General features: G+C 52.1%; 5 protein-coding genes across 5 annotated transcripts; 3 read left to right on the top strand and 2 right to left on the bottom strand.

Moving 5' to 3' along the window:
- Positions 1 to 988: 988 nt before the first annotated feature.
- Positions 989 to 1891, top strand: PG994_012611 (uncharacterized protein; the record flags this gene model as incomplete). The annotated part of the gene is made up of 1 exon (XM_066864020.1): positions 989 to 1891. The coding sequence occupies one exon, from the start codon at positions 989 to 991 to the stop codon at positions 1889 to 1891; it is 903 nt and encodes a 300-aa protein (XP_066710168.1).
- Positions 1892 to 3585: 1694 nt separating this feature from the next.
- PG994_012610 (uncharacterized protein) lies at positions 3586 to 4932 on the top strand (the record flags this gene model as incomplete). The annotated part of the gene is made up of 1 exon (XM_066864019.1): positions 3586 to 4932. One exon carries the CDS (start codon positions 3586 to 3588, stop codon positions 4930 to 4932), a length of 1347 nt encoding a protein of 448 aa, XP_066710167.1.
- A 621-nt stretch (positions 4933 to 5553) lies between these two features.
- Positions 5554 to 6666, bottom strand: PG994_012609 (uncharacterized protein; the record flags this gene model as incomplete). Its single annotated transcript, XM_066864018.1, has 2 exons — positions 5554 to 6451; positions 6497 to 6666. 2 exons carry the CDS (start codon positions 6664 to 6666, stop codon positions 5554 to 5556), a joined length of 1068 nt encoding a protein of 355 aa, XP_066710166.1.
- Positions 6667 to 8772: 2106 nt separating this feature from the next.
- Positions 8773 to 11894, bottom strand: PG994_012608 (uncharacterized protein; the record flags this gene model as incomplete). The annotated part of the gene is made up of 5 exons (XM_066864017.1): positions 8773 to 10521; positions 10608 to 10873; positions 10938 to 11049; positions 11119 to 11680; positions 11722 to 11894. The coding sequence occupies 5 exons, from the start codon at positions 11892 to 11894 to the stop codon at positions 8773 to 8775; spliced, it is 2862 nt and encodes a 953-aa protein (XP_066710165.1).
- A 701-nt stretch (positions 11895 to 12595) lies between these two features.
- On the top strand, positions 12596 to 13478 carry PG994_012607 (uncharacterized protein; the record flags this gene model as incomplete). The annotated part of the gene is made up of 3 exons (XM_066864016.1): positions 12596 to 12626; positions 12696 to 12830; positions 12895 to 13478. 3 exons carry the CDS (start codon positions 12596 to 12598, stop codon positions 13476 to 13478), a joined length of 750 nt encoding a protein of 249 aa, XP_066710164.1.
- Between the last annotated feature and the right edge of the window lie 481 nt (positions 13479 to 13959).

Genomic DNA, 13959 nt, shown 5'->3' with positions numbered 1-13959 from the left:
AATTGGGGCAGGCTGTCCGGCAGATGAACAAGCTTCAAGATGTTGTTGGCGAATGCCACTCCGCAAGGCGCAAAGGTGCGTATGAAAGGTAGACAAGACGGTTGGGAGCTTGAGTGTTTTGCTCTCCAAAACCAAGATCAATCTGGTAGACGTGGTATGTGTGACTGTTGGAGTTGATGTACCGTGGTGGTTGGAGGAATGAGGTCTAGTGTGGAGGGTGATTTTGCACGTGAGGGATGGGAAGTGTAGATAGTGTGCAGCATCTAGTACTTGGATTTTTAGCTGCTTTTGGTGGAGAGAATCCGAAAGGGCCGGGCATTGATTGGGTGCTCACCCACTCCTCACCCTCCCTCACCTTCAATGCTTGCCTGGTTTTTCTCTGACAACTGGAGAAAAAAAGAACAAGGGCAGCATTTCCATCATGCTTGTACCAGCCAATCATCTACACAATCAATCACTCTATCAAATCTAAGATCGGAAACCAGCAAGGGGCTGTGCCTGTCAGTCAAATAATATTGAAAGGCATGCCTTCCATTGTACTGGACTACTGTACATAGATCAATCAATGTATATCTTGTCCACTTTCTTTTTTGCTCTGGTTCGCAGTCGACCCGGGCGAGTGGTTGCTTTGAACATCCAAAGCTTGGCCCATGTGACTGACTGCCCAAGCATCTCTCCATCCTGCGCATGGGCCACTCCAAATCCCCTCCATCGCATGGATTCGGAATTCTGGGCGCGGGGATTCCTGGCGAGCTGGGTTTCGCTAGCGACGGCGCGCAACAACTCTCCAACCTACTTTGTTAGCAGATGACTACCAGAAGCACCATCCCTACACCTACGACATAGACCCTGTCCGAGATCCGATTTATCTCCCGAACTCATCATCCATTGATCAACGTTAGATTCCGTACTTCCTCTTCTCCTTCTTCATAGCCATGACTTCTCTACTATGTAGTAGTATCAATCAATTCATCAACCCTCAATCAAAATGCTCTTGAAGAAGGCTCCCGTCGCCCTCTACTCCTCCTCCAACCTCCCGACCTTTATATGGCCCAACATTTCTACGACGTCATCATGTAGCCCGCGCCGCCCGACGGAACCCAGCTACAGGACGCCCTCACCCCGACGACAGAAATGCGGATTATCCCGTACACCCAGTCGGCAATATGCTACCGTCTCCGACAAGTTCCCCAGACGATCCGAGACCTCCGTGAACCATCATGATTGGCCTGCAGGCCCATATCCTACGCCGTATCAGATCTTCGACCAGAAACGGGATGCAACCTACAGCAAAGCCCGCTTCTATACCCTGGTCAAGATATATCACCCCGATCGACATATCCAGACTGGAAAGGCAGACTCCCTCACGCATGCCGTCCGACTAGAGCGCTATCGCCTCGTCGTGGCCGCCAACCAGATCCTTTCGGATCCCACCCGGAAACGAGCGTACGATATGTACGGTGCCGGCTGGGGTTCGAAGCTTTCCATGGACAACAGTGCCTACCGTGAGGCCGACAGGTCTTGGCGGAACGAGCCTGGGAACCCGAGCATGAATGCGACCTGGGAAGATTGGGAACGGTGGTACGGAGAGCGGGACGGAGAGAAGGCGAAACAGCAGACTGTCTTCATGAGCAACGAGATGTTCGTCGTGGTCTTGTGCGCTTTTGTTATAGCCGGCAGCATGGGCCAGGCGAAGAGGGCAACCAAGAGTTCGTTGGATGTCGTCGAGATGCACGAGCAGAAACACGAGGCCATCAGCCACGAAATACGAAAGCGGCAGACGGCGCAGTTTGGCCTGAGCCGCCACGAGCGAGTGGAAAGTTTCTTGAGGCAGAGGGAAGGCTGGAACATTCCTGTCCATCAGCCGCCACAGGAGACTCACGACAAGTGAAGTACGACCACACATTTGAAATCGCGTTCTAAGGTGACGATGAACTCTTAAACCCCCCAACACGAGAGCCGTCATCCTTCGCATCTGCCAAAGCAAATGCGATATCGAACTTCCTACACCAATGAGACTGTGGTGGTTTAGCATCTCTGAGTATAACATCTATAAACAGTCCAAGTATTTGGGCTTGCTGTCATTGCTCGGTCGTCCTTTGGAGCTTACAAAAGCCTTGTCCTTCCTGCCCTAATATCGAGTAATATTGGTATTGTCCTTTACTGACATTGGATTAAGTCTGAAGCACTTCCGTATCAGTTGTATTTATTTAGACGTACATATTTGAGTAATCAATGCCAGTCACTTCAATGGTTATTGCAGCCACTCGCTCATTCGGTCGGATTTTTGGTTGCTTCGGCCCAACCAAGAACATCTCAACTGACCTGCGTGGCTACATTGAAAAGCACCATGTTGTGTCCCGGATTTGGTAGTAGGTGAAGTTGAAACCTCTTCACCCCCGAACTTACCTACCAGTGAGCGAGTGACACAACAACATGGTTAGCACCCAATACGTATGATTATAGCCACCGAGGTGATTAGCTGCCCTCGAAAGCGCTGGTTGCGAAACGATGTAAAAGAGTGTTTGTCTTTCATTTGGTACGTGCTGGCAGGCCTCCCGCTTGATGATGTTAATGCGACATTGAAGCGTAGAGTCCAGCCGCCTTCATCGGGCGCTGCCATGTCTCGGACAGCCATCGGGCATCCACATGAGAGAGAGAGCTACGCGAAGTTGACGATGAAGATGGCCATTATGCGATAGCGAGCCATGTGCTCCATCAGCTACTAACGGTTACTACATTCGACTGTAGTATAATAGGTAGAGATGCGCAGCCTAAATCAATAAGCGAAGATTGCGTCAAGTATGCCTTTTCCATTGCTGACGCGCATATCTCGCTATCGTTTAGAAGAGAGACCACTGACGACAAGCTTTTTAGCGCATCCACCGCTGTGGGGTTACGATGAGACCCCTGCCAATAAGTCCCCAAGGCCCGGAATAGGGGTGGCTATGCAAACGGTGATTGGTGCTACCAGCCATTACAGCCCTACGCGGGCGAGCGCCCCCATCGCTCATTGCCATCAACCGTCGTCGCTAGCTCAGGACTCAGGGAAACATAATAAGCGCTATTTCAAAAGCGTCGCTATCGTTCCCGCCGGAGAACTGCAAATTCCGAGGCGCAATTGCTTACTTTGCGTGTAGCTCCGGCAGCTCGGGGGGTCTTTTTCTATGCCAGCCTGGACCAAAAAAGGAATGGAACAAATGGCAGACGTTACTTACGTTACGGATCGTCATGCAGTTGACACCCTCTATGGCCCTGAGCTGGGCGCTAAAATCTTATTACATGGCTAAGCCTTCGTTGCATCACCAAAGCCTTCCCTCCTAGGATTCGAGCCGGAAGCTGACTGGTCAGGAACTTAGAGAGTCACTGGGCTGGTTCCTTGACTCGCGGCCCATCCGCCAAAATGTCAGCACAACGAAAAAGGGCCCTGCGACTGACTGTGCCGCATGGGCGAGGAAGCGTTCTCAGAAGTTATAAGTAATGGCGCTATTCCTACCCCTTAGCGCTGACCAAGACCAAGTCTCTCAGGCACATTTGCAACTGGAACTTACTTAGACAACCTTAAACCCAGCCCATACACACACAATGAACCCTACTCACTTACACCACCTCGTCGGTCGCTTATTACACCACACCCGAGATGACAAGCCCGAACCCTTCAACTACACGGCCGCCAACGGCCAGCTCTGCGCCATGCCGCGCCCGCTGGTCGAGACCGAGACGGCCGCGCTGGCCGGCGGCCAGACCTTCTACTGGCTGAACGTGTACGTCACGGCCGGGTGCGCCGCCTTCACCACCCTCAGCATCTTCATTCTGATGGCCCGGCACGCGACGCACCTGAGCCGCCCCAACGAGCAGCTCAACATCCTGCGCATCTGCGGCTACCTGCCCATCTTCGCCATCGGCCTCTTCCTCGAGGCCGCCTTCCCCAACGCCTACGCCTACCTCAACCCCTGGCTCGACTTCTTCCAGGCCGTCGCGCTCGCCAATTTTTTCTTGCTCATGTGCCAGTACATCTCGCCCTCGGACGAGCAGCGCGACGCCTTCTTCGCCGTCTTAACGGTGCCCGCGAGCAAGATGAGTCTATGCCGCGGGCGGCGCGGCGGCAAAGACAAGAAGCCGAAGCATGGCCTGGAGTGGTACCGCAGCCTCTGGTGGTGCATCTTCCAGTACCCGGTCGTCCAGCTCGGCATCTGCGTCTTCACCGACATCACCGAGGGCGCGCGCGTCTACTGCCTCGTGAGCAGCAGCCCGCGCCTCGCGCGCCTCTGGCTCGACATCGCGCACAACGTCAGCCTGACCATGGCCGTGCTGGCCGCGCTGCGGCTGTACTCGGCCCTCAAGCAGGAGCTCGCGCACCACCGCCCGCTGGCCAAGCTGCTCGCCTTCAAGCTGCTCGTCGCGGTGACGGGCCTGATCCAGCTCGTGTACTGGATCCTGCGCTCCTCCATCGTGCACGACAACATACTGCAACCGACCGCGACGCTGTCCTGGGCCGACGAGTACATCGGCATCCCCGTCCTGATCCTGGCGCTGCTGTGCGTGCCCTTCTCCGTCTTCTTCCACCACGCCTACAGCGTCAGCCCGTACTACCTCGCGCGCGCGTCGCTGCACAAGCCCCTCGCGCACGACACCGAAACCGCGTACGAAAGCGCCAACGGCGTCAACCCCGTCGGCTCGCGCTACCAGGGCGGGCCCTTTGGTATTTGGGCCTGGGCCGGCATTTTTAACCCCTCCGAGTTCGTCGCGGGCCTCTGGATCGGCCTCAAGATGCGCAGCAACACCCGCCGCCGCCAGGGCATCTACGACGACAGGCCCCTCACCGCCATGCCGGCGGGGCGCCGCGGCGGCTACGCGGGCTACGCCCCGGCTGGGGACCGGTCCGGGCAGAGCAGTCCGCGAGAACCGGGTCACCCTGTTTACAATAGGTAGACGTGGTTGCATGTGGTTGCGGGACTGGGACATCATGTTGGCGTTGGGTATAGGTCCAGGCCATTCCTTTCGTGGTTATAGTTAGCAAGCGACATTTTACTCCGTGTATAGAACCATTGTTTTACTACAGCTACTTTACATACTTCTGGAATTATAGATGTATATATTCACCCTTGTTTACAGTAACATCACTCAAGCACGGATATGATATGACTACGACACAATCGATGTATACTAATCTACTACCACTATTTTTCGTGGATATCCTCTAGTCGCCCCAAAGCCAATAAGCGTGTGATACAGAGCCTATGGAGCTGCAGGTGGGAATACGCACCCGCTAGAGGGCCCAAAACATAGCAAGCCATGACCATCATGTTCTACTGGCTGTTGCCATACTTCTTCATCAAGTTCGGAGTATAGCTCATGTCTGGAGCGGTAGCTGTGAATGAGTGACTTCTTAGCTTTGGTTCCCTTGCGAATATCCACCGTTCACTTATCTTGCCATGACATACAACGGCCCGGCACTGCTACCGCTCGGTGCAAAGACACCCCCCCCCCCCAAAAGAGCGGCGCTGTGGTACTCCCCGAGCGAGACCAGCCCGCTAGAGGGGGTGGCTCAGCTTATTTTAGATACAAAAAGTGAAAATCATGTCCAAGCTCAAACTCGGTTGCTGTCTCCATAGATCCAGAGATAAAAGCAGGCCCAACCATGGATAGGGATGGTCGATCGTAAAACCCATCCCTGAACATGGATGACTGACGCCGCACAACGATGGGAACGGAAACGCCTGCAACTCTGTATATCTGATCGCCCAACTGTAAAGCCTCGCAGCCAGATCCGATCAGCCCTGTTTTAGTAACGAGAAGCTTTCTCTTTCCAGACATCAAATTCTGGAAGCTAATAGTTTGATCGCGAACTATAGCTGCTTGTCGCTGCTCAAGCGTGCTCGACGGATTTTCATTCGCCAAGCTTTTATACCACAATTCATATGCTAGCTTGTAAGCCGAAGAGGAGAGATTGCTACCTGGCTCCATCTCTGCCAGGACGTCTTTGCAACTGATGTAGTCAAGTCCTTCCCCGTTGCATTGCAGATGGAGTAATCGAAATGTTGACTCCTGTAGTTCTTCATTATAGGGCCGGCTTCGTTGGAAGCCTGACATGGCATACTGTAACCAATCAGAAAAGATGCGAGTTGCAATCTTGACGGCTTCATCTTGCTCATCAGAGTTATTGTGTTCGGATGTCGGCTCCTTGACAATGGGGAAAGAGCAAGACGAGTACGCTACCGTGTCAATGGGTTTGGCTGCGACTCGTAGTACGGATGAGGGACAACAAATGCGTGGACGGAAACGACCATTACCACCGGTGAGAAAACGTTCTTCAAATGGTTCTGGCGAGCCAATCCAATTAGTCTGTGTTGCCCTGGACCAGTCCGGAACCCATGAAGGAAACCCGTCCTTGTAATCCTGGTTTTCGCCGTTGACATCGACGAGGAGGCTACTCATTCCAGGGTGTAATCTGAGGAGTGTTTCAAAGTGATCTCGTTATACCGCACCGAGTGACTTTTGAAAATCAGGTCGAAAGGCTGGAGTACGAAGGCGAGATATAACCGAATAGGCAGCAAACGAACGGTCCTTGGGCACGCTTGCTTGTCGTGTTCGTAGAGACTGTATTATTCCCTGAAACATAGAAGCTCCTCTTCCGAAACAGAAAATGTCGACATCATAATTCATATAGTTAATGCCATATCTTTGCTTCGTGCAAATATACTTATGATTGGAAGGTTTTCCGTCGTTGGTGAAAGCCTACCCAGGCCCTGGTTTCAAAAGATGAAATGGTATCGTAGGCCCATAATAGGGCTAGTAGTAGCGAGCCTCTCAACGGAATTCCGCGAACTACTGGATTATCGGTAGTAGTTACGATTGGGATGGCTATTAGCCCAAGTATAGAAACACAAAATTCTAAAAGATATACGAGAAAAACCGGAAAACACACATTTCCGAGTAGCAGAGACCAGAGGAAGGTACCCAGTATGTTTTGACCCTCACGGTAAAATTCGAAAATGGTCAACACGCGCGGCGCTCTCATTCTTTTAGCGTTCCACATTTCAGGTCGTGATACCCCAGCCCAAAGATGAACAAGGGCTATGAATGACTGATTAGGTTGACTTGCGAATATATCTTGGCGGAAGCGATTGGACCTAGAGAAACGTTCCCAGAACGGGTAGGGGTATGAAACGTGATCATAGGTGAGTCTTGCGAGGCCGCGGATAAGGGCGTCCCAGCTGATAGCATCGTTCCCGCAGAGTATCGTGATGTTAGAGGCCAGGAGGAGCTCTTGAAATGTCCAGGCCCTGTCAAACCACTCTCGACCAAATACGTCGGAAAATTCCTGGACGGATATGTGGTGCGATTCGTTCTTTTCTACTTCTACTAAATCCGGACTCGAGTTAGCAATGCTACCTAGTAAAGATAATAGAGGATAAAGTTATATGTATAAACGGCTACCTACGTTGAAGTGCAACCAATGCAGTCCCTAAGCGTATTAACTTCGTTGGCGAGTTCACTGCCAAATACGCAAGCCCGCGTTGGAAGGTCATAAACCGATACCACGTATACCGCCATATGCTACGCATCAGCACTCGGCCTACTCTGCGGCTCGCCTCCCCCTCGGGGGCGCTCCCCAACGCAACGATGTCCATGAAGATTGCGCCCATAAAAAAGAAGGACAGATTGCGGAACACCTTTTTCGGCATAGGGGTGGCTCTTCCGAGCCAAACATAGACCATCTCAGCGAATGTGTAGATTTCCCCCATAAGCGGGATTTGCGACTCTTTGTCCTCGTCATCAGCCTGATTAATGCATATAGCATCTACCCAGATGCATATCAGATCATCCCGTGTCCGGAGGGCCCAAAGTGATTCCCGGCAGTTGGTAGTAATCGGCACATCGACATAATCGCCTGCCTCAAGGCGCACGCGGATGTTATCGAGCTCCGGCAAAGTGCGTTCACCCCACTTGTACGACAGTGCTGTAAAGGGAGGGGCTGCTTTTTAACGAGACGACCCGTAGCGTCCCTTGTAGAGGCGCATCGTGATTTACCACGCCTAGCAGAAGTGAATCAATCTCTAGAAGCCGTATCGAGCGATCTGCATGGTTGATAGGAAGTGAATCGTAGAGCTGCTGTTTGGTCAACCTAGAAGGGGCCCGGCCGGGAATTTCACTCGTTGAATCTATCCCGAGCTGCGGGCTATACGCTTCGAGGTCGATCTCGTAGTTCGCCATCAAAACACTCGTTTCGAATTACAGGTCATGTTGAGTACGTGAAAGTGTGAGGACGTGTGAGCGTGGGACTCGAGGACGTAAGGTTATTAGGACTAGGAATGTAGTGAAAAGGGGAAAGGACTCCACATTAACAGAATGCACGGTCCCCTTTCTTACATTCATCCCGTGCTGCGGTTGCAAGTGACAATTTCAACCCCCCTATCATATATCGACTTACCTCCGGAAGGATGATTTAGGCGCCGCGTAAATGGCCTCTTTAAGATAGCCTCGAAAGGGAAGTTAGCTATACCGCCCCCGTTCTTCATAGTAGTGCATACTTAAAGATACTTATTATTAAGACGATTAACATTATGCCTCGAGAAATACGTGTAGCCTGTCTTTTATTTATAATATTACTTTAGCGTAAGGTGTTATTCAAGGGTTAATATATATCGGGGTTAACATAGTTTATCTAACCCCTGTTGGCACAATCTGTTTACTGATTTTTACCACCTAGCTGTCGGCTTCTACAGGAGTCCGCCTTGGGTGCGCAGTCTGAACTACTAAAAATTAGCCTCAGCTGACTCGGGCCGCGATATCTCGGATCACGTAGATCTGCCCATACAAATCTGTCACGTTACAGAACACCTCTAGAGCCTCGACCAATTCCCTACTACATGCCCCCGCTGCAGCTATCTTCTCGAGCTCCGCCACCGCACGATTGAGCCCACGGCGCTCGTACTCGGCGATCCACATCAACTCCTTCTTGGCGTCCTCTAGGAGTGATGACGCCGACGCCGACGACGGTGCTGAGAGCGGTTCGTAGTTTTGCTGCTGCCCGTGCGGCCGTGCTTCTTGGAACTCGGGAAAGTCGACCGAGTTCAGATTCGCCTCGGCCCGGTCCCGCGAAACGGACCCGTAGTCGTTGTACATGCGACACAGACTGGCCAGGTGGCGACAGAGGTCCTCGAGGACGTAGGCTGTCTTGGACATGGCAAAGGCGTCGTGGAAATGGGAACCAGGCTGACCAGCGACGAGACAGACGAAAAAGATGAAAGAAAATGGGCATGAGGTGTGGTCTGCCGACGTGGAACGTACCCAGTTATAGAATGACCTTTTAGGGGTCGGTGCTGCTCCTGCTGCGCGCGAGGAATCGATAACGCAACCAGTGCCGTCCTCGTCATCGCCTTTCTGGCCCCGAGACTTGTCCTGCTTCCAGGACGCAAGTCGTCGGTTATCTTCGCTCTGTGTTACATGGGCCAAAAGGAAATTTCGGAGCTCCAAGGATAATTTCTCCCGCCCGCTGGTAGAGCTGGCCACTTCGCAGTTGCTCTGAAGCACCCAACCAATGTACCGCCCCAGCGTTGTCCTAATCTCTTCTGTCATGACCGGCGGTGCGCTGTACCCATTAGGATTCTCGGCATTGCCATTCCCATCTGCAACGCTCCGTTCTCTGGATCGATAACTGTGCTTCTCATCAAAAAGCTCATCAACCAACAAGCGAACGTCGTCCAAGTTCACGCGTACGTCGTTCGCGACCCCCGCCTCCATGTACTCGTCGACCTGGTAGTTGAACATAGATAGGGACATCATGATGCGAAACGTGCGTATGCTCAGTGGATGTCTCTGTAGAACCCCACACGCCGTCCACGTCAGAGGTATGAAGGCTAGATACTTGTCTTCGCCCAGGCCGGCCCGGGAGAAACCCTGATGTCTTTGATGCTCGAGCATTTCGACCGAGTAGCATGCTAGTAGCTCGGCGATGTCCAACAGGTATGGCTCTGTCCCCTGGAAGAGCGGGGTGCGCTGGATCAGCTTCCGGGCGCCCTGGACCCCTTGGACTATGCCTTTGGGCAGGTCAGCCCATGGGCAAGGTGGCTGGATACGTTCATCTACAGGGGAAGGCACGACCGCTGCGGCGAGGCAGTATGCCTCGGACAAGGTTCCACAGCCATAAGTGACTTTTTCCGTCCAAAGGTAGTCGCCATGGTGCCAGCAGTTCCTCTTGGCCAAAAGGAACCCCTTACCCGCCTCCATGCTCGTAGCCAACTGCGCACACCGCATCTGAGAAATCCATGGCAGGAAGGAAAGCGAGGCAAGTGCTAGGACGGCGTAGGCTGTTACTTCACAGCGTCCTTCCCATGAGCCATCCGGACGCTGTGACTGGAATATCTTCAAGAGCACGTGGAGTGATACTTGGACAACATCGGTTTCTAGCTCTGGGCCACTTTCCAAGAGGTTTTGGCGGAACACCTCGCTAGCGTCCCTGAAAAGTAGACTGAAGGCCTGCGACAGCAACTTCACCCAGTACAGTTCACTTTGGTGCTGTATAGCCTTTGATCAGCATGACCGTTCGTGTTACCAAATAGGTGATTATTAGTCTCGGGATCACTTGCCCATTTCTCGGTCACCTTGCCAGCCATTATTTGACTGCAGACAAACCGAAGAGCTTTGAGGATCTTCGGCACGTATTCACCGCGGTCGTCTCGTGAAAGAAGACAGATCAGGACATTGCAGTTGGCGCTGATGCTTGGATTTCGTTCTGCTTCATACGTCCTGAAGTGTGTTTCTGACTCAAACATGTTGAATAGGGGGTTCAAATCAAGCGATACGCCTAGATGTTGCAAAGCTGTAATCGTCATCGCCGTGTCGTCGGCATCTGGCAGTGAGCTCGGGGCTGTACGTTTCCGAAATGTGAGTAAGAAATGCTTTAGAGTCGTTGTTTGGCAGCGTGGACTCACAAAAGCCGACAGTGCCATGGTGGCCCGCCATCAGTTCCTGGAGAAAATTACCAATAGCATGTAATTCAGAGCAGTCAATGGGCAACCCAACTGCAGCAAATGTTGCCACGACCTATTCGACGTCTCATAGGTGAGAATGTATTCATGAACCCTGATTGATGGGTGGTGAACTTCAACTCACCCAAGTGACTTCAAATACCGTGGTTGGCCACGCACTAGGCACACTCCCGTTACCCTTGCCCGAGCCGTGGACCAAGACTCGTCTAAGATAGTCTTCAGCTTCATCATCCCATGTGGTTGCGTGGATCAGGTAGGCTGCGGTTGACGATGGCGACCCCATCATGGACCCGTTGGCGTCTCTCCATCGCCCTACCTGGTCGAAATCAATATGTCCTGTCAAGGCTTCGAGAGAGTGCAGTAGTGTCGATGGTGCTTTGTACACACTAGATGGAGGGATCCTCGCTAGCTTGTCAGTGCACAGGGTAGTTAATTTCTCCATGTTTGCAAATCGAGTATTCACACCCTCGTGGTGCAGCAGCGAGAGGTGATGGCAAACAAGCAGTTCGAATCCCACCTGATCGCTTTCCATCATGTCCCAGCCGCCCAACATGGCGCACAGTGCTCTCTCGGCACGCAAGCTCCTGGAGACCCAGTCCGTGTTCTCGGGCACGTCCCGGATATGCTTCTTGAGAGAAAGCAACGCCGCGGCGGTGTTAAGAATCCCATCCAGGGCCGTGGCGTAACTCGGCCAGGCCCCGTCAGGAGCTGCGTTGCCAAGAGAAACCTAAAGCTCTCCGGGAACAGCCACGCCGTCTTGGCCTCGCGGTTTGGAATCATGGAAACCCACGCCGTGTCGTATATCGAAGTTGACATGGAACCGAAACCATGGTTTGTCATAGTTTGAGAAGCGAGGTGCGATACCAACTTGTGGGCCTGCGATTCAAGGGAGATCTCCATGCCAAGGACTTGTATGGACAAGCAGAAAGCTCTTGGCTAGATGCAGTAAACAAACTTCGCGGTGGCTTATATGGTGAGCAAGTTGAGATTGCAACACGATGGGTACGAGAACTCACAGAACACAGATAATTGAAGTGCAGTCAATGCTAGAAATACTCTGAAGACCTCCGCTATGCCCCACCACTATGCTCCTCCACCATACCGTTAATGGGGCTGCCATTTCTGTATTCTGATTCATACCAAGCTTGCTCAACGACTGGTCTCTAAGAGTGGCTACCTACGAACATCAGGCCGAGGTAGCTGTAAGTACCTATTAGTACTCTTGGAAGAGTCTGCATAAGGCTGTGGCGAGTGCTCTTGTTGGTAATGCAAAGATTGGCGCATGCAGCCCTACAGAGTGACATATAACATGTAATGATCTGCATTGTCATTTCGGGTGGGGTGGCGGCAAGGGGATATTACCCGAGGTAGCACAGCATATCAAGTACACAGTATGTAGACACACAGTGGATGTTGTGTTGCTTACAAAGGGCGGGCGTTGGTTTATGACCAGCTAGGGAAAACGGTTTCCCCTCTTTCGCACGAAATTCCAAATTCCCCTGTTTCGATTTCTCTCAACACTGACCTTGTTCCTATTGACCTTGGGTGCGGTATCTTGAGCAGTCCATCATTCAATCAGGATTACGACCAAAGCGATCAAGATGACGAAGCCGATTCAAGTATGGATGGCTCGTAAGTTGACCTCATGGAAGCATCACGCTCTCTGAATCTTACTCACATACTGACACACAAGTCGTCAAGCGCCGGGACCGAATCCTTGGAAGGTCGTCGTCATACTCGAGGAGCTGAAGGTGCCATACGAGATACGATCTATCCGGTTTGAAAACATCAAGAAGAAGCCCTTTACTGACCTCAACCCTAATGGCCGCGTTCCAGGTTCGTGTCGCATTGCTTTTGACTGCAACGTTGTAGGAGAGTTACTGATTGATTATCGATACAGCCATTGTCGACCCCAATGCTGAGAATCTGGTCCTATGGGAGTCTGGAGCCATCATCACCTACCTTGTGGAGCAATACGACCCGAACAAGATCTTGTCAGGCCGCTCCTTGAGTGAGAAACATCATCTCAACCAGTGGCTGTACTTCCAGGCCAGCGGCCAGGGTCCGTATTACGGCCAAGCCGGGTGGTTCAACAACCACCATCCGGAGAAGCTGCCGTCGGCCATAGAGCGATACAACAACGAGGTGCATCGCGTCTTGGGCGTGCTGGAAGGTTGCTTGGAGGGGAAGGAATGGCTTGTGGGCGACCGCATCACCTTTGCCGACATTGCGTTTGCCCCTTGGAATGACCGTCTCGATGATGTGACGCGCTGTGCTTCCGGGGATGGCTTCAAGGGATTCCCCAATGTACAAGCCTGGCATGAGAGAGTCACCACGCGCCCTTCTTGGACCAAGTCCATGGAGATCAAGGCCAAGTTGATGGACGAGCAAGATCTGACCATGGTCGGCCTTCCAAAGGGAGTGAAGTCTCTTCAGGAGTGGGAGAAGCAGATCAAGGAGCAAGATGAAGCTGCTTCCAAGTAGAAGGACAATGAATAACTAGTATACTGCCTTTTATCACACATTGGTCCTAACTATTAGTAATTCCTCTCTTCTCGGAGTTTGGCGTGATTGTTGGTAATTATCAAGACTTAAGGTTACTACTGCAGAATAACCAAGACACCTTACTTCATTTCCTGAGCTATTTACGTAAGCCACTCACGCAAACCAAATCCCAGCTAACACTATATGGCAATCTCAGCTAAGATGGTGTCTCAACCTTTTTCTTGGAAGCTGTATTCGTGGAGGTCCATTTGCAGCACAACACGAGCAAGAAGGATAGGACCGGAGCGGCGGCCGTGATATACTTGATTATTTTGAGTCAGTTAATGTCTACCGATAGATGTACGAGCACGAAGGGGTAACGAGAAACACTCACAAAAACTTGAGTGGCGGATTTGCCATAGTTTTCGATCACGGCAGGTAGTAGCCCTTCGTCAACAACAGACGCTAGGTTCGTCGCTCC

The sequence above is a fragment of the Apiospora phragmitis genome (assembly GCF_038363925.1).
Source record: "Apiospora phragmitis strain CBS 135458 chromosome Unknown utg000010l:1.0-9815664.0:9184709.0-9829525.0, whole genome shotgun sequence".
NCBI lineage: Eukaryota > Fungi > Ascomycota > Sordariomycetes > Amphisphaeriales > Apiosporaceae > Apiospora > Apiospora phragmitis.
Note: the sequence above shows the minus strand (reverse complement) of the source record. Positions and strands in the feature narration are given on the sequence as shown.